Below are 18692 nucleotides of genomic sequence, written 5' to 3' on the forward strand. Positions count from 1 at the left end.
CTGACTGGTGTTAACATCACGTGACATAAATGGTCCCTGCCATGAAGCAAATCTGTTTTCTGAAAACGTATTATTTTTGTCCAACAGGTGTTGGAGAAAATGTATTTGCCATCATTCTTCTTCTCCTTTTTCCCCTCCCTATAGCTTTGATACATTGGCTCTGTCTCCTTACGGAAGGAGAAAACATATCAGGAATTCTTTTATCCGACAACATTTTTAAAGTCTGTGTTTTTCAAAATCCCATCAGTTGTAAATATGATTCCAGTAGTTCATATGGAAAGGCTTGGGGTTTCTAATGAGATGTAATAAAATGCCATTATAAGAAGACTCCAGCCTAGGTATTTAGCTTGGCTATAGGGCTGATAGAATGTTAGACTTCTCATTTCTGTAAGAAAAATTATCTTCAGGTAGTAAACGTACCACATTCCAAATGTTTATTGAGTGTGATTCTAAATATCTGAAATTGTCTTTTGAGAAACAAACGCTGCGATCCAGAAATCCACCCGTGAGCTGTTGCAAGCAACACACAGATCTGGAAACGTCACCACCAGCCCGCATTCCTGCTTGTGTGTGCTCTCATGCCAAACAGGCTCTGCATTTAGCTTGCAAGAAAGAGGAAGAGAGATTAGGACATGTAAGTATGGTTTCCTACCTTATTGATTTGAATCTTTCAGCAAAGGACATACAAGGGCAGAGAGCGAGAGTTTTCCTTTCTAAAAGGTGATGAAGCAGTTTTAATAGTGAATACGTTAAAAGGGGTTTTTTTTTTGGAGCTAGTAGCATTCCAAATACTGGTACTGAAGGCCTATTTTGAACATGCCAAGCAATGATGGGATGTGGACATACTAAAACTCTTGAGCTATGCCTCTTAAATATGACAGAAAATCAAATTGTGCTCCTGGAATTGCAGTGAAATCCTTGTTCATGTCTCTGGATGTCTTGGATGTTCCACAATAACGTGTATGGATGAATTTTCCCTTGATATTCCTTATTTCTGCTGGAAATCCAGCAAAATTCTTGTTCATGTCTCTGGATGTCTCTAATGTTCCAAGTTGAATTTTTGTCTTCACTTCTAATTCTGTTGTTGGTCTTGGAGTTGTCATTTCAATTTAATGTCAATATAGAAAGAAAGTCGTCGCAGTAAATCAGCTAAAAAAATGTATTTAATTCAATTAGCATATATAAATGAATAAGAAAAACGCTCATACCTTAAGGATTTGTCCCCTGTTCTTGCAGCTAAATAATCCAACTGGATGCAGAACAGAAGAATCTCAATGGAAAAGGTGCCTTTTTGACACAGGATATAATGACACTGATGACAAACCAGCTTGGCCTTGCTTTGTGTTTGTACCAATCTGAGAACAATAGGGAATGATCAGTAGACTGCAGAGTGCTGCATCCGTCATTACTCCTATCTTCGGGCAACTCTGCCCGGAATGTGCTCCCATTTTCCCTTCCTATCCTTTTCATAGGTAATTGTTACCAGTGAAATCAGCCCTGCATTGTTTTTCCTTATTTCTGGTCACGATAGCTTAATTCACAGACATTCCTTCTAACATCCTTATAGCTGCACGTACGTATTTTACAAGTAGGCCTCTAATTACTGTTGCTGCACAATTGCTGTCTAACCTGTCAAGTCTCCACAACAGACGCGTCGGTCATTTTGCAAACGCTCTGCTGGTTGCACAAAGGGAGAAGCAGTGGGTAAGGTGCCTGGCGGCGAGGATTAGGAGCACCATTCTCAGCATCGGGACTTTTTTGGATCGTTGTGTGTTAGAGCCAAACAGATCAGGGCATGTAGAGCCACCCAGGGTCTGCCAGCACTCTGTACACAAGAACATGCTTTAGAGATTTGTTCACCTGCGTGATACGGAGCTGGCAAAGCCTCAGTATTTACTGCTGCCTCTGGCATGCGGCTTTTCTCCTGCACACAGATCAGAAAGTGGTATTTGAAGACATCATTCCAATGTTTCTTTCAAAATAAAAAAGCCTGGGACCTGGAATTTCCTGCAGCTGAGGATGTATTTCTGCACACTTGTTAATGTTCTGATTTTCTTCCAAAAGCAGAACTTTCCATGAGATGGGGTAATAAATGGGAAATCGTGGCTGTCAGAATTTCAGTTATTCTGGATGTAATTTACTCTCTTTGTACGTGGTTGACACCTGCTACTAGCAAGTCATAGCAGAAGTGCTTCTATGGTGTGTGCTGGGTGGATGTGCGTTGTACAGCCCTGCTTAACTTCTGGGATCACAGAGCAGCACCTCCCATTCACCTCTGCTGTGTCCACTGTAACTTTGGCACTGAGTAATACACAAAGCAACTCCAGAGAATCCTGAGGTGTTCCTACACTGCTCTTTGTATCCTTGTCTTGTTCTTGGAGAATCAGTAATTCCATTCAGCCCAAAGAAGGGAGAGTTTCTTCCAGTGCATACTCAGAGACTACAAAATGGAAAAATAGGTGTTGCAAACAATGTACTTTGCTTAGGTTTCTTTTTTTTTTTTTTTTTTTTCCTTCTCTGAATAACAGAATGAAGAGCTGAAGCCAACACCACAGTAAGATGCTGGGGACCAAAATCACTCAGATGTGCCATTGCATGCACTGTCTCCAGGTTTAAAAAAAGAACCTTCAGATGCGTAAGCACACCAAATCTTAGGATTAGCACTGAATTATTCATTGGGAAGTGGAAGAGGTTGACTCAGAAGTAGCACAGGAGCACAAATGTCACGTGCCTTTCTCTGAAGATCCCAGAAGTGTGATTCTTCAGTGAGGAAATCTGGAGGCAAATCTGCCTGTTTTCCTAAAAAAGAAAAATGTTCAGTAAGTTCATGATCAGGGTTTTGCTGTGCTGTGTAGTTCCAGTTCTCAAACCCAGACTTTTGCTCTTTGGGAACATCTCCAGTCACTCTGCTCCCATTAACTCAGCTGATGGGGAGATTGAGTTGCCAGTACATAATAAATATTCCAACCCAGGCATTTGTAGCAGCTATAGTGTGATGCAACGGAAGTCAGTAATAGCACTGCTATCACCTCATTTCTACTGCTGCTTCTGCTCTCCTGCACAGGATTCTTGCAAGTCGTGCTGCAGAATCAGATTTGTTCCCACCTGTCTGGGAGCAATGGGAGGTGAAGGAGTCGCTCCCTTGCCAAATACATGGGTGAATTAAACAGACCTTGAACTGATGCATGCATTCATAGTACCATGTTTTGGGGAGGGATACCATTTTTTTACACAAGCACGCTTGGTTCCACATCTACCCAAAAGGGCTCTCAGAACGATTTAAATTTTATGCCACATCATTTCTGGATTTCAGAGGTGCTGGTAGCAGCTCGCAGGCAGCGTGCTGAGTTATGAGGCTGTTAGGAGCACATATACTCTAAAACTCTTTGCCTGGCCTGAAGAACACCGAGGTCAAAAAGGGAGAGGCTCGCTGAGTCAGAGAGGGTTTTTTCAGCAATGTTTTTGGATGTTTGTGTTTCTGATCCAACTGTACTGTAATCAAGCTGACTCTTCTTTGAATTGACCCCATCTGTCTTTTGAAGAGCCTGTAATGATGTCAGCTGAGATCTGAAGTACCCACAAAAGCTGCTGCAAGATCATAAACGACGAGGAAAGAACTTTGTGATTGATGTGGGGCAACTGAAGATCTCTGCTCTCAGAAAGGACAGTCTCCCCCTGCCCCACACTGCACATCACTGCTGCCTCTTCTTGCACCCAGTCACCATGCAGCCACACCACGCCATGCATCTCATCCATCTTTTAACCTGATTTGGAGGAGGGAAAACAAAGCATTACTGTTGTTTTTTGGAACGTGTCACCAACGTCACAGCGCAGCCCTACGACTGCATGGCTGGACATGGCAGGAGCACGCAGCCAAGGGCAGCTCAGCAGTGTGATCTTATTCCGATGTAACCAGACGTGATGCCATGTGCCAGGTATTTAACAGAGCCTTTCAGAAACACATCAGGTGTGTGAGCATGAGATCCAGGCACTGCAGTGCAGATTCATTAGCTCAGAACATCAGGAAGCACAGGGCTTGCAACAGCAAGATGCAGGACAGGACTCACTGGGATTGGGAAACGGGGGAGGTGGTGAGGATCAAAGCATTCGGCAGGAGCTCCATTTGCATTGAGATGTGGACAGGAAAACTGATAGCATGAGAGCAGGGGCAGGGAGAAACATTGCTTCTGCCTCCGACTACAGGCAGGCAGCCAACAGGCTGAGCTGAGCCCCGGCTGTGCGCCTGGTGCCACGTCCCAGGAGATAGAGTGGACAAAATAGAAAGGGGGAAGGAAAGAAAACATTGAGAAGGAAACTGAAAGCAAGATAGAGGTCACTGGGTCTGCCTGGTCATGCCGTGCAAAGATCATCTGCAGCAACCATAGTCCACATCAGCTACATGCAGTTCTACAGCCTGAGAGTATCGTCGTGTCCTGCAATGTGAAGTAGTGATTTTCATTTGTTTATAACTGGAGTCCATGGATGTTTTCTAGCAGCAGCTAGGAAACTTGCTAAACCCTCCTGTTTTTCCAGGAATATCCAAACAAACAGGCAGAAAAGAAAAATTACAGCACTGGCCCAGGACATTCCTCTCCCTATCGTAAAAAGATCCTCTTTCCTTTTTCTAAGTCGAGCTCTGAAAAGCAGATGAACTCTTGCAAAACTCCTTGAATTGCTGAGGAAATACTGAACAGTTCAGATGAGTGGGAACAAGCAATCCTCACTAATCAGTTTCGGTTTGCCTTGAAATTTAGCCAACATTTCCTCTCTGTTCCGTGCAGTTTTCTATCTGTTCTCTGTTGATAACCAGTAGCAGGAATGCTAACCAGAACAGCAGGGGTCAGAGGAAAATGCCTTGTCCAGAATGTTCTCTTATCCTGGGATGTATTAAAAGATCACTCGTGGGGTATTTCCACTAATGTGGAAATCTGGGAAAACTGCAGCCACGTCACACCAATAAAAGAGAGCAAAAAGCAACCTTAATCTTGATTGCGAAACTGCTGAAGCGGAGGAAGTTTGGGAAAGTTTGCATAAGGAAGAGCTGGCATGGTGGGTAGGAAAAGGAACAAGGCACGTTTTTAGTTCAGATGGCAGCTACAGCGATGGCACAAAATTGCAGGAGGGATTTGGAAGCGACGAGTTCTGCTGTAGGGGGAACTGATGAACTGAGCGTAACATCACGAGAGCTACCGGGGACTCACTTAACACGTTCAATTTCTTCGCGAGAAGACGTTAGCATCTCGGACACGTTTCAATAGCGGTCGGAGCCGAGGTGTGAAAAATCACTTTTACTCCCCCAGACGCGATCTTTCCGAGCTTACGGCCGCGCTGGTGCCTGGGGGAGGAGCCCCTGGGGGGCACCACAGACGCGCTGGGCGCCCATTCGGCTCCGCGACGCGGGCGCTGCACGAAGCGGCACCGACGGGCAGCGGGCACGGCGAGGGGCCGCCCAGGTGGGCGCGGGTTGGCCGAAGCCGCCCTCCGAGGCCGCTCCCCCTCGGCTCGGGTTACCTGGGCGGGCCGCGGCGCGGCTCTTCCCGTCTGGCCCGGCCCCCGCGACGGGAAGTGCGAGCGTGCGGTCGGTCGCTGTCGGACGGGGGGAGCGGTGGAGCGATGGAGAGCCGGGGTTCGTTCGGAGCTCCGCTGCGGTGTCGGTTGCTGTTCCTCGCCGCGTGTTTTGCGGTGGCGGCGGCGGTGGTTGCAGGTGAGCTGGGCCGGGCCGGGGGGAGGAGGGCAGAAAGAGCCGGGTTCGGTGCCGGCGGGGAGCGGTCATCGGCGAGAGACTGCGGGCGGACGGACCGACGGGGGGCTAGGGGGCTGGTTGACATCGTCTACCGAAATCAAAAGCTTTCGTTTCGTGGCTGCATCGCCGAAGCGTGAGCTTCAGAGGGATCGGCACCCGCACTGCGCTGCGCCTCTTACTTAGGGAGATGCTCGGAGTTCTGCATCTCTTTCCCTGCAGGGCAGATCGCAGGTATCTTTTAAGCTCGGCGGTTCCTGGGGCTGTCGCTGCTTTAAGAAACCCGAGCCGAAGCTGTGCGGGCATTGCGGTGTGCGCTGGGCAGCAGCGGTGCTCCGAGCCGCCCCTCCGCACCCCGAATTCCTTCGGAAGGGCGAGCAGGAAAGCGGAGCGGGTGCGTGGGGGGCTGATGAGAAGCGGGGGGTGTCCAGATGCAGGGGATGAAGCCCTATGGCTCGCTTTGATGCGTCCGTACGGCCTCAAGCGTTTGGGAATTGCTGCTTTATAACCACGAAGTGCGTCTTAAGAAAATAAAGGACAAGGAGAAAGGGCTTTGTTTGTTTGTTTTGTTCTTTTTTTACGACATTTTTACAGTAATTCATACAGAACGTTCGTTGATGTTTCCACCTGATGGTTTTTAAAAGGTTTCGTGGGGTTTTGGTGCTGTTTATGTGCAGTATTGTTTCAGCTCTGCTGTTTGCATTACTGCTGTGCTTTCTTGGAAGCTATCACTGCGCTGTTTGGTTTTGGTTTTCCTTTTCTTTTCTTTTCAAGAGCAATATTAAAGCTTTGGAATGGTTTGTGTTGGAAGGGACCTTAAGAATCACCCACTTCCAACCTTCCAAACTGTCGTATCTTTCATGTTTTGTATTTGGCTGTTGAGGTGTCCTGCCAAATTGCTGTGCCAGTGAGATTTGAATAACGAAGTATTAGATTGTGTCTATATTGTATGTAAATATACGTGTGCATGTTGGACTGGATGCACAAATAAAAGCAAATTTTCAGCTGGATGAACCCACACAATTCTTAAGCTTCGGCTTCAGCTCGAGGCTTTTTGGATTTAAGTTTCTTACACGAATGCAATTCATGTATTTACAAACCTTGAGTGTTCCCAGTTCTCACTGTGGGCAGGCAGAAAATTCTTGCCAGACCTTTTAAATGGTGACCACTGAGAAAACTCACTTTTTTAATGATTTGTGGCTTTTGTGGGTGATTTCAAAGAAAGATCAGGAGAAGACATCGCTCAGAGCGCTGAATAAATATTTGGTGGCACATTTTGTTTCCTTTGTGCTATCTGAAGGACCTCCATGAAGCAGCACTTGGAGCTGACAGGCTCAGGCCCTGCTGCTGTTATGAGGGGCTTTGCTGTGGAAGAGGCAATAGGGAAATGTGTTCTGCAGTGGGACAGGTGATGGGGATGGTGTTCTGGCTTGGTGTTCTAGAAGGAGACAATTTTGTAAGCTTGGTGATTCAGAATTACTGCGTGTTCTTTGCTTCCGAGACCAGCTGTTAAAAATAACAATAATAATTCCGCAAGCTTTGTCTGCTCAGAAAAGCCAGGAGTGTTTGGGCTAAGGCAGCAAATCCTGGTGACGCTTCTCATTTTTGTTATGAATGTAAATTGTGACACAGATGGTAACATCTGAGCTCTGCTGCTGCCTGTTCCTTGGCTGTGCAAATTCAGAGAGCCCCGCAGCTGCTGGATGAATTTTCTTGGAGCTTCAGTAGAAATGGCTCTCAGGACATTTAAGATAATGGTATGAGAGACGCTTGCAGCAGAATTCTTGCTGAAGGAACCTTTTTTTGCCTTTTCTTCCATCCCCTTCCTTCTGCTCGCAGAAGCAAGTGCGGTTGCATGCTGAACTGGATGGGAGATCTCCTATCTATGTCACTGTTTTCCCTTGTCACACACGTTGCCCCAGATGTTGGAGGGGGTTCTGGGACACGTAGCGCCGGTTGGTATCAGTTTCAAGTGTTTGTGGAGCTGCTGCACAGCAGGGATACCCCTTCCACAGCCAGCAGGTAGCAGTGAGACCTAAATGCAGTTGAGAAGCCATCTCGTTTGGCCTCTTATTAAATATCTTTTAGTAGCACGCTGAGGGTTTCTTAGGGAGTTACCAGTGGCTGACTTTTTCTAGAGTGCACCACGCTTTAGTTTTTCCTGACAGTTTTTTACTTTCTGTCTTGTTTCCTTCTCCATCTGACCTTCGAGCCGTGATGAGCTGTTAGAAGGCAGTGACTCAGTGCCCAGGTCTGGAAGGTTGGAGGCACACATGGGTTTATCCCAGCACCTCTGAGTCACTTTCCTCTGCTTTCCTCTGCTCCGTCATGCTTTGGAGGAGGCAAAAACATTTACCACTGAAGCACAGCCGTGGTGAATTACTGTTTTTCTGTGCTAAGTTGGCTCACCGTGTGAGAGCATGGTGTTAAATGTGAGTAATTGAAGAAGCCTTGTGGGCTTGTTTGTCTGTTTGTTTGAGTAACACTCTTGGTTTTGATTAGATTGGGCTGAACTGTGGCTCTAGCCTACTGCTGTCACTTACGAGTGGTGATGGCTTTTCTCTTTTTGAAGTGTTCTTTTTGAACCTGTACTGATGGCTGAATTGTGGGTAGGGTAAAATATCAACGGCTTCATAGGCTCTACATACATTTGCAGAAGATTTGGCATTCGTGATGCGAACTCACAACAAGAAATGGGAAACTCGGGCACTGAGATTCATCTTTCCCTATAAACATTGGTTTCTTTGCCACAGATGCTCTATGCTGTGATTTCCTTGAAATCACTTTAAAATATATTCCGTGTTTCTTATAGTGATAATCAGTGGACCTTGTTAATGGGAATGGTGGAGGCGTTGTGGTGGACAGTAGCTTTTCTGATAGCAAACATGAAAGAATGCTCTTTATGTTCTGATGAAGAGCTAAAAATCTGTCATTATCAATGGTGAAATGTGGAGCAATGGAGTTGCTATAGCAATAACTTCTTCCTTTTAGGAGAAAAAGTTCTTCCCCCTCCATCCAACCTCAACTATTCATTTATCCAAATCTGCACCTTGAACTGGACGTGGAATCCCCCGGAGAACATCAGCAGTAGCTGTGACCTGGAATATTCCAGTGACATCCTGATCGATGAGGTGTCTCAGCACAAAAACGTGAGTTCCTCTTGTCCTGCTGCTCAGCAGTATATTCTGGTGAATATATTATTGTGATAAAGCTAGATCTGTGTGTGTTATATTATTATATCTGTAGACATATTAAGAAGTGCAGTTGTATTACAACTTCTGATTCTTGTCGTGGGATCAAAACCTCAAAAACGAGTCACTCCAACACGTGGAATATGGAGAAAAAAACCTGTCACTCTCTGATAATGGAACTACTCCCGATAACACAGGAGTATTGCAGTAATAATGTGGGAGTGTGCGTGCCTGCCCTGCCCCAGCACTGTGCTTCCAATTGCTCGTGGGCTTTGTGTTATGAAGACAGCATGGAAGAAATCTTTTTCTTTCGAAAATGGGTTCATTTGGCTCTCCTGCTTTTCTTTCTGTGTTGGGTGTTCTGCATCCCAGGTGTGATTCTCGGTGTGTCTCACTATAGATTGAGAACTCTTTGATCACAATGACAAGAAGCGTTTCTGTGACACTGAGGGGGCTGTAGGAGAGTTAGCGAGATAATTTTCCATCCGTCAGTAGTTTCAAACGGTCTGAGTTTGAAGCTTGAAGTACACACTGACCATGGGGCCAGCAGTGCTGGGCATGGTTAAAATCAATGGAACGCCCCTAAGGATGCCTGCTGAAGTAATCCTTTGTTGTTGAGCTGTTGTTTGTGTTCCTAATGGCCTTTGCACTGTGACTGCTGTGTTCTGTCTGAGAGCCCCAGGATGTGCTGGGATTTGTGGTTTCACAAACAGATGAGCTGATAGGATGACTGGACACTGCTAAAAGGGTTGTATGTCATTTTTGACAGCCTCTCCTCTAATGATCGCTGTCAGACCTTTCTGTGAGTCAGTTGAACTTGCTAACTCAGCAGAAGGATATTTACTTCCTTAATAGTTTCAGTAACTAACTGGAAGCCTGCTTGGATTGCAAGTGGAATGGTTTGTGGGAGGGTCTAACAAATAAGGTCAGCAGCAGTGAAATAGCTGTTAGATCCATGCGGACTTATTGCAGGATCATTCTCCTCCACACTGTGCGAAATCTTTGATCCCTTACCCCCATTGTGGTGGGTTTCCTTGCTCCCATTACAATAGACATGAACGAGCGCACAGAATTCTCTTGCTGAGTTGGGAGCGTGTCTGATAAGGAAAACAAACATCTAAGTGACATCAATTCTTCCATGTGCGGTCAGATATTCGTGTCACTGGGCTTTTCATTGGGCTTTCAGCTTTTTTTTTTTTTTAATGGACTCAAATGTGTGTCTGTAGTAATTTCTGTGTATTGGATGCAATATTCCAAATGTTCTGGTTTTCTTTTCCCCCATCTAAACCTAGGAGTGGAGAAAGAGTCTCTTTCGTGTGACTGACACAGTCTTGAATAAGGAGATGCGTTTCAAAGTGAGAAGTGAGTGCAAGAACAGTAATGCCACCAATCACAGCCAATGGGTGGAGACCTCTGTTCCACCAAAAGGTAACGCAGAACAGCAAGGCTTGAGGCTGGCGTGCATCTCTTGGGTGAGGAGATGGAGCAAAATACCATAGAAATACATCAGAGCAAAATATGTCTGAGAGATACGTGGGTAAAGGGAAGGTCAGTTGGCAGAGCTTAACAGAATGGCACACAATGGCATCTTCTGACACTTGAAGTCTCACGGGCAAGCTCTTCACATTTAAATGCACTTCCAAGGTGTTGTGATCACCATCATTCATCTTCTACCTGCCATCTTGTGGTTGTGAGATAAGAGGGAACTTATGTTGATTTATACCTACTGGTCAGTCACTAGCATGTAAGTTTATTTCTATGATTGGATGTCTAGGAGTATCAGTGGAAATTCCAACTTACCCCAGTGTTTGTCCGTAGTTAGGAACTAAAGGTATGTCTATAATCATAGAATAACTAAGGTTGGAAAAGATCACTAAGATTATCTATTCCAACCATTCAGAATACTGAGAAAGTAATATTTTTGTCCGGAGAAGATAAATATAATTGACTGTTTTTAAGGAAGGTGTCCATAATAATGATGATAAACTGTGCCTACGACGGTTGTGTACTTTAATTCCTTTCTGAAGTATCTGTAGTTCAGTAGGAACAAAATATTTTCCTGGCTCATCACCTCAGGTAACTGAGTAGTAATTCACGTGGGGTGGAAACTTTGAGTATGGCTGTTACAGTCACTGCTGTTCAGGAGCTGTCCTGGCGAGATGTCAGTGAACAGCTGGAACTGATGATTTGCTGTGCTGCAGCAACACGAGTTGGGACATTACTCTTCTTTTGCCTTTTGCACGTTTTCAGTTACATAAAAAGGGATGCTTGACTTTCGGAAAGCAGCGAGAAGACTTTGGTAAAATCAAACTTTCAAACTTGCCTTGCAGGTGTTCCAGGCACTGCTGCTGTTGGCTTGAGCTGTGTCTGGCACAACCTGGAGTACATGCTTTGTATGTGGCATCCCGGAGAGAATGCAAGTAGGGATACCAATTACAGTTTATTCTACTGGTTTGTATTAACACTTTATTACCAACCCTAAACTGCTTTAGTGCTAATCTGTAGTTGTAGATTACTTAATGCATTTTATTTCCTGTTGTCCTGAAAGCTCTGTGTACAAGGGTGTCCTGTCCAACAGAAAGCTCAGCTGCTGGAGGCTGCAGAAGTTGCTACTGCAGAGTCCAGGAAATTGTTATGTTTATTATGTGAAGGATTTGCTGCTTCTAAAGCCCTTTTTTTTTTTTTCTAATTGTGGATTCAAACAAGGAAAAAGAACAGCTGCACTGGAGCTGTATGTTGGTTCCTCTCCTTGCAGCCCCATAGGCATGGGCAATTTAAGTCAGCATTGCTCACTAGTGCACGTCAGCTCTTAAATCATTGGAAAATGGTATGGAAGCATTAACATTTAGTAGTTCTGTTTGTATCTTCTATGTCATAAATAACTGATTCACGCTGCATGTAATGAAGAGCATCTTTTTATCATCATCCACGTTTGCCAGCTGACTGCCATAAACAGACTCTTGTTTCAAAGTCAGAGGGTTGCAGTGCGGTCAGAAACTTGGCTGATGGGGCTTGTGGGATGCCATGGGTATAATGTTAGCTGAGAATAAACAAATTGGGTCAGTGCACTGCAATCATTGCTGAAATGGAGGCTTACCAGAGCAGGTTGATGTACCTACACAGCACTTTCTGCTCTGAATGCTTCTCTTCTTTCCTAGACTAAAATTAGAGATAAGAAGAACAGAATCAAGAGGGAACCTGAAAATAGGATGGTCAGTTGTGCCTTTGGCAGCCCTTCAGTAGGGCAGTGTGAAACAGGGAAGCATCATTCCTATTGTGCTCCTAAACAGAGCCCAGGTTGCTGGTTTGAGAACAATCCCCTCATTTTCTGTGGAGGAAAAGTTACTGGAATGTTTTCAGTGGAACCCGGGGAGGCAAGGAAGAAGGCAGTCATTGCCTCACTGGTACTGGGTATGTTTCGGAAAGCAGACGCGTGCTGTAGGTGAAATGCATCCATCTTTAGCAAGAACAGCCATACCTCAGGCATTGTGGAAGGAGATTAGTCACCTCATCCTAGCGCAGGCACAGCTGTTGACAGCAAGTGATCCTGGTTTGTTTGCTTTCTAAACTCTTCACTGTTTTTTTTCCCTTGAAATTGTTTCCCCGTGGAGAAAACAAGGACTCAGTCTGAAAGCAGTCATCAATCTGATGCCTGGCAGTAAAAACACTGTGACCTGTCTCTCTTTCAGCTGCTGGACACACTTTATGAAAATAATATTCTTCCTAAAGCTTGATAGGAGTGAGAAGGTTTTTACGTAAAATTAATTCTAAACAAAAATATGCTATAGCACAACTTCAGATCTGCCTTCAGGATTTATAGGAGCTTTATAAATAAGTTTGCCCCTTGCTTCCTTCTCTTCTGAAGTTAATTTTATTTTTTTTATTTTTCCTATAGGTTTGATGGTTTGGAAAGACATAAAGAGTGCAAAAATTATTCTGTGAGCCAAGGAAGCTTTGAATGTGCCTTCAGTTTTGCCTTCCCTCAGGCTGCCAATAGGTACCCACTGATCAGTATATTGATCAGAGATGACTCCGAAAATATTATGCCTGTATGCGTGACTGAAAATCCTACCACCCTTGGTGAGTTGAATGCCATGTAGAGGGGATGGGAAAAAATGGTGGAGGAAAAGAAACTTGCTGGTATGTCAGTGTGTTTGAGAAACAGAGTGATTAGCTGTTCCATTCTTCCACTGATCTTTGATTTAGAAATTATATAGATAAGGTTTGGTTCTCAGGGAGAGTTTTCACTCATTTCTATTCTTTGTCTTGATTCTTTATTTTTTTTGGTGCTTTTTCCTCTTTCTGTTGCTAAGCTGGTATGTGTGTAACATTATGCAATGTAGGACTTCTGTTCGCCTCTGTAACCAATGCAATATCGTCTTTAATTATTTCCATTTATTTCTGTTTTGTATGTCAGTAAAACCTGCCACACCAATGATAGCTAAACTATCATATGTTAACAATGGAATTCAACTGCAGTGGAGTGAATCGGGCACCATTCCAGCAAATTGTCTCAGTTATGAAGTGAGATATCACAAGGGTGACTTGACCACTGCTCAGACAATTCAAGTGAGTTTTCACTGCTTACATCTAATAGTCGTTTTTTGTTTTGTTTTCCCTGTGCATAGAATCACAGAATGGCTTAGGTTGGAAAGGACCTTAAAGATTATCCAGTTCCAACCCACTGCTGTAGGCAGGAGTGCCTTCTGTAACTTGTGTTGATGATCATAGTAACTCATCCTTTGTTTAGAAATGAATGTTATGCGCTGTGTGTGCATGGGCTGGTTGCACTAGCTGAAAGCATTGTGTGGATTTGATAGATTTTTCTCCCACATGGTAGTTTTCCAGTAGTAATATATATATATACAACATAATCCACGGTAGTCTTCCAAATCCATGCTGTTGTCTATTACAAAGCAATAAATTGTAACAACTCTCTGGTAAAGAGCTATTTGTTCAACTGAGTAACGACACTCACCAGGAAATATATCATAGTGCCTAAGCATTCCTCTTTGATCTGGAACTTTGGTCTGGTGGCATTGTGCTTGCCTGCTATTGGTCTGCTCTCTGCCACGTCACTTGTTTGTCCGTAGACGACATGGCTCAAGTACTGTGAAGCAAAATTAATTGCCCACAAGATGACAGAACCTTGTACAGGAAGTTGTGGGAGATTAAAAGTGACAACAGAGAGTGGGTGTGGAAAAAAAAAGTTGTGTGGATTTGAATTTATCTGTTAGGAATCTCATACCTTGCCTGATGAGTTAAGTATACTGATCATACGTACGTATAAAAAGCGTTGACTTTGGTGTCTGGATGTACTCATGCCTGAATCTGTGTAGTTGAACTGACTGTGCTGGCTGATCAGAATGGTAAACAACAAGATAAATTTAAAAGCAAGGTGCCAGTCTTGTCCAGCAGAGCATCTTTAGCAAACTCAAATTACGTTAACAGTTCTCAGGGAACTGGCGTCTTCTATCAGAAATATGTGAAGTTTGAGCCCAGCTCTCTGTGGAGACATCGCAGAAGAGTTTTTCATGGTTAAATTAAATCAGTATTGTTGGCCTGTCTGAGAGTGGGGCAGGCAGTGCAAGTCATAGATGTTATATTGAAAAAAAAAATAGAACAAAAGGCACCTTGTCAGACACTGAGTCTTAGTTGAATCATTTCTGCCAAATGCTGTATGATAGGTACAGCAGTGAGTCAGTTTAAATCTTAGCTTTGGGATCTCTGTTTAGGCACTCTTTGCTGGTTAGATGCTATCATGTCCTTTTCTGCGAAGCTCAATATTCATGAGAAGATCTTCCATCAAAACATCAGTATTACAATAACTGCAAGAGGGAAGGGGGCTCATTGTTGTTTTTTTGTTGTTTGTTTTTAACCAAAAAACTATATTGGTAATCATACAAAGCAAATTACCTTTTCCTTTTATGCTAGGTTAAATTTAATTCTACATCGATTCCTAGTGTTGACCCTAATAGCAAGTATACCTTCCAAGTGAGAGCACAGCCCAAGGTTGAATGCTACAGCAGCAAATTCTACAGTGATTGGAGCGAAGAAAGGAGCATCGGTGAGAGCAATTCTTCCCTGAGTTTGAATTTATCTGTTAGGAATCTCATACCTTGCTTGATGAGTTAATGGGTGTCCTGGATCATCTTCCTATGTAGGTATTTGATGTTGCATGAAGAGAGATCAAGGGAATTCTATTATTGCTTACACTTCTGTGTTTTGGGTTGCCGTCCATTTAGCTGTGCAGTCTCCTCTTTCAAGTGCTGTCTCTTCTTCAGCCCTGAGTCTGTTTTTCATTTTCTTGCCAACTGTATCTACATTACAGTATCACATTCTGAAAAACAAGTCCTTGCCTACGAAAGCATTAGCGTGTTTGAAAAACATTGTCTGTGAGTTAATTAGACTTAATTTGTTCATTGTCATTTTTTTTTTCCTGAAAAGCCTCCCAAAACATCCCTAAGTTTGAACAATTTTTGTTTTCCAGGTGAGAACCCAAACTCTGCGTTCCATTTTCTTTTAATTATCACCATTCCATTAATAGTGACAGTGTCCACAATAATCCTACTTGTTTACCTTAAAAGGTAAATTATTATATTGCTTTATTTACAGTCCATTACTTCTTACTGGCCTTCGATTTATGTTGTAACACATCTGTCTTCCAGTTAATTGCTCACAATGTGATATGTTTCAAAAGTAGTTGCTTTTTCAGTAGCATGCAGCAAATAGCAAGAATGGCAACGCCATTGTGCCTCATCCATTGGAATTAGAGTAGTAGGCCAGATAGGTGCTCTGTTTTCCTGCTGGTAACATTGCTTATGTCTGCTTACAGTTAGATTCTTGTTGTACGGGTGTCACATCCTCTCTTTTTAAGCAGTGAAGTCTGAATTCAAAATTAATATACGTGAAGTGCACATACAAGTGTGGAATTAAAGAATTCCAACTGCAGTTGCGCAGAAGCTAAAAACAAACTGGTGGTGTCAGAGCTGACTCCACACATTTTCTTGTCTGCACCCAATTGTGACTTGGAAATGATGATTTTTCTTCTGTAATGAATTCATTTGAAGTTTTTCTTCTTCATTTTCTGAAGGCTTAAGATATTAATTCTTCCCCCAATCCCGGACCCTCGGGAAATCCTGAAGCGCATGTTTGGGGAGCAGAACGAGGATCCCCAGGTTGGTACAAAGCTGTTTGGTGAGCTTATCTATGGAGCCGGAATCTGTAAGCTTCCACTTTTCTTTTTGATACCATTTATCTCAAAACCAACATGATATACATAAGACCAAGTAATTGCAATGGTAAGAGCTGTATGGAAGCAGTTACCTAAAGCTTTATGTTGTGAAACTGGTCTGTCTTCTGGGGGGGCTGAAAAAACAATTCTCACAATGAAAAAAAAAAAGGCTGCTCAAAAACATTGCTCTTCTCTTCCAGAGCTATGCAAAGGAGGACTGTATGAGTGGTTACGACAGGTTAATCAAGGAAGAAGAAATCCATTCTTTAATTTTAATAGAAACTCCTGAATCCTCTAATTCTGAAAAAGAGCACCGATAAACTGCTTTCAGAATAGAAGATAAGTGAAGATTTCCAGAGTTGCTCCTTTAACTCAGGTGACAAGGTGGATGTGAAAAGGCCTGTGGACCATTCACCAACTCCTACTTCCAGAGTCCTTTCTGAGCCTTATTTCTTTGATGCTCAGAAGATGCATCACCATTGTTGGCCATTCTTCCATCTCTGCTAGCAAAACTCATCTTGGGTCCTTTGAGATGAGCATGTACATAAATTTCATCTGACTGCATTGCAGTGTTTTTTGTTCAGCCTCTGACCTGCTCTGCCCTGTTACTTGTCACCTGCACCTGTGTTTGTGCTGCACAGTTTGTAAGCGTTGGCTGCTTTTTGTCAGGTTTTGTTTGTTTTGGAGCATGTGCTCCAAAGTGTTTGGCTTTGTTCCTCAGCAGGTGAGGCAGGGTTTGATTGCAGCACGTGAGTCACTGTTGAGCTGCACACGGAGCTGCCAATAGATGGGATGCAGAGCAGCGGCCCGTTGGGTGCCCTGGGCAGGGGGTTTGCAGGAAACATCCATGGACTGACCTTCCCAAGCTGTGCTTCAGCCGTGGGCTGAATAAACCCAGTATGAGAGTTGCTTTTTCTTGAGATATGTGTGAGACACCTCCTCACCTTCCAGCTGGTATCCAGACTGTTCACAGAAGACTTGCTTTGGCTTTTTTTATCCTTTCAAGTGCCTTAGCTACAAGGCCTTCATGAACTTTGAGTGTTAACGAAACTTCTTAAGTGATAACCATTATCTTTACCTCTGTTGTGCAGTGGCTGGTGACTGTCACCAGTCTGTCATCTTGTTCTGGCCATATTGGCCAAGTGACTACAGGAGCTGAATCATAGGGAGTTTATCCAGCAGAATTACCAGGGAGGATGCTTGAGTCCTAGACCACAGAAACTGAGTGAATGCGAAGACTTCAAGATTTGCCTGTACTGCTGTGCTGAGGGATTTGGGGAAGGAGATGATGACAACCTTGGCCTGCTTTCTTGGGGACAAACTTTGTTGTTTCAGTAATGATATAGAATTGTTAAGGTTAGAAAAGACCACGAAGATCATCTGCTGATGACATTTGGATTCCAGTTTCCTCTCTTGGGACTTTGCAGTTTTTTTGAAAGGTGCTAATTTGACTTCAAGGAAAAATTTTTTTTTACTTTTTTTTTTTTTTTTTTTTTTTTTTAATTAATGAATTATTTTGTTAATTTTTTTCTTGCATGGTTTTATTTTGAGGTTACTTTACCCAGCAGAGCCCAGCAGAAGTTTTCTGGCACAACTGTGACGTTTCTCTGCACTGAGTTGCGAGCGTTTGGTTTGTGAGCTGTGCTGCAAGGCTGCTGACAGCAGTGCATGGTTTGTGCTGGAGGCAGAAAGCTGTGGGGAGAAAGGGGCTGTGCTGAGGGGCTTCTTGCCTCTTCTTCCTCAGCATCACAGTGTGGGTGTGTGGGTTGTTGAAGCCCTCATAGCAGAGTGGGAAGAGATCTCCAGAGGTTGGTTAGGAGCGTGTTCTGAAACCACTGGAGCTTTAAAATTCAGCACTACCCTCAAACTCAGTTCTATCAAAATCCTGAGATGAAATACTGTTGTGTTTGGTTTTTTGTTTGTTTGTTTTTTAAGAACACACACTTCTACAAGTAGTAGAACTAACACAGCTATAAATGTACATCCTTCACCCTCCCACTGACTTCCTCCCTCTCAATATTTCCCAGTCCCCACTGAACCACTCAGATATGCAGTTCCTTCCACATCTCCTGCCTACTTCCAGCTGCTGATGGTGGAAAGGGAAGGAGAAGTGCAGCAGAACTAACAGTTCACATACTACCTTAAATCTTCTACTTGCAAACATGCTAAAAATATATAAACTGGTTGATGAGACAAAACAAGAAGTCTCAGGGATTTCAGTGCGATAGAATGACGCTCAGGTTATACAGAGTCAGCTAGCAGCACTGTTTGGTATTCCAGAGGTAAAAGAATAGCATGGAGGAAAAGGTATTAATTTCATTCATGGACTTCACTCCCGCTGCCATGCAATGCTCATGTCATTATAGAGAGATAATGATTTCTCACATCTACCTCATCTCAAATGTTGCTCGTTGTAGACCGCTAGACAAACAAATGTATGATTTCAGTATCAGTAATCATAACATACCGAAAGCCACAAACCTTTATGTTATATCAATCTAGGAAGATAATCCTTGGTGCTTTACCT

At 43.6% G+C, this 18692-nt stretch overlaps 1 protein-coding gene and 1 long non-coding RNA gene across 2 annotated transcripts; one reads left to right on the forward strand and one right to left on the reverse strand.

The window, feature by feature from the left end:
* Positions 1-412: 412 nt before the first annotated feature.
* Positions 413-5381, reverse strand: LOC122163910. Its single transcript, XR_006170072.1, has 2 exons — positions 5202-5381; positions 413-2799 (listed from the first exon to the last, which is right to left on the reverse strand). It is a non-coding gene; the product is annotated as an uncharacterized LOC122163910 (long non-coding RNA).
* IL13RA1 (interleukin 13 receptor subunit alpha 1) lies at positions 5382-17662 on the forward strand (the record flags this gene model as incomplete). The annotated part of the gene is given in 11 exon segments (XM_042825369.1): positions 5382-5576; positions 5578-5704; positions 8732-8889; positions 10224-10359; positions 11262-11382; positions 12827-13011; positions 13349-13500; positions 14866-14998; positions 15422-15518; positions 16025-16109; positions 16366-17662. Coding segments are annotated over 11 exon segments (1509 nt in total), but the record flags the coding sequence as incomplete, so codon positions are not given.
* Positions 17663-18692: the final 1030 nt, after the last annotated feature.

Source organism: Centrocercus urophasianus, unplaced genomic scaffold, assembly GCF_019232065.1.
Source record: "Centrocercus urophasianus isolate 14NV4802_14NV808 unplaced genomic scaffold, USGS_Curo_1.0 seq_24, whole genome shotgun sequence".
Classification (NCBI taxonomy): domain Eukaryota; kingdom Metazoa; phylum Chordata; class Aves; order Galliformes; family Phasianidae; genus Centrocercus; species Centrocercus urophasianus.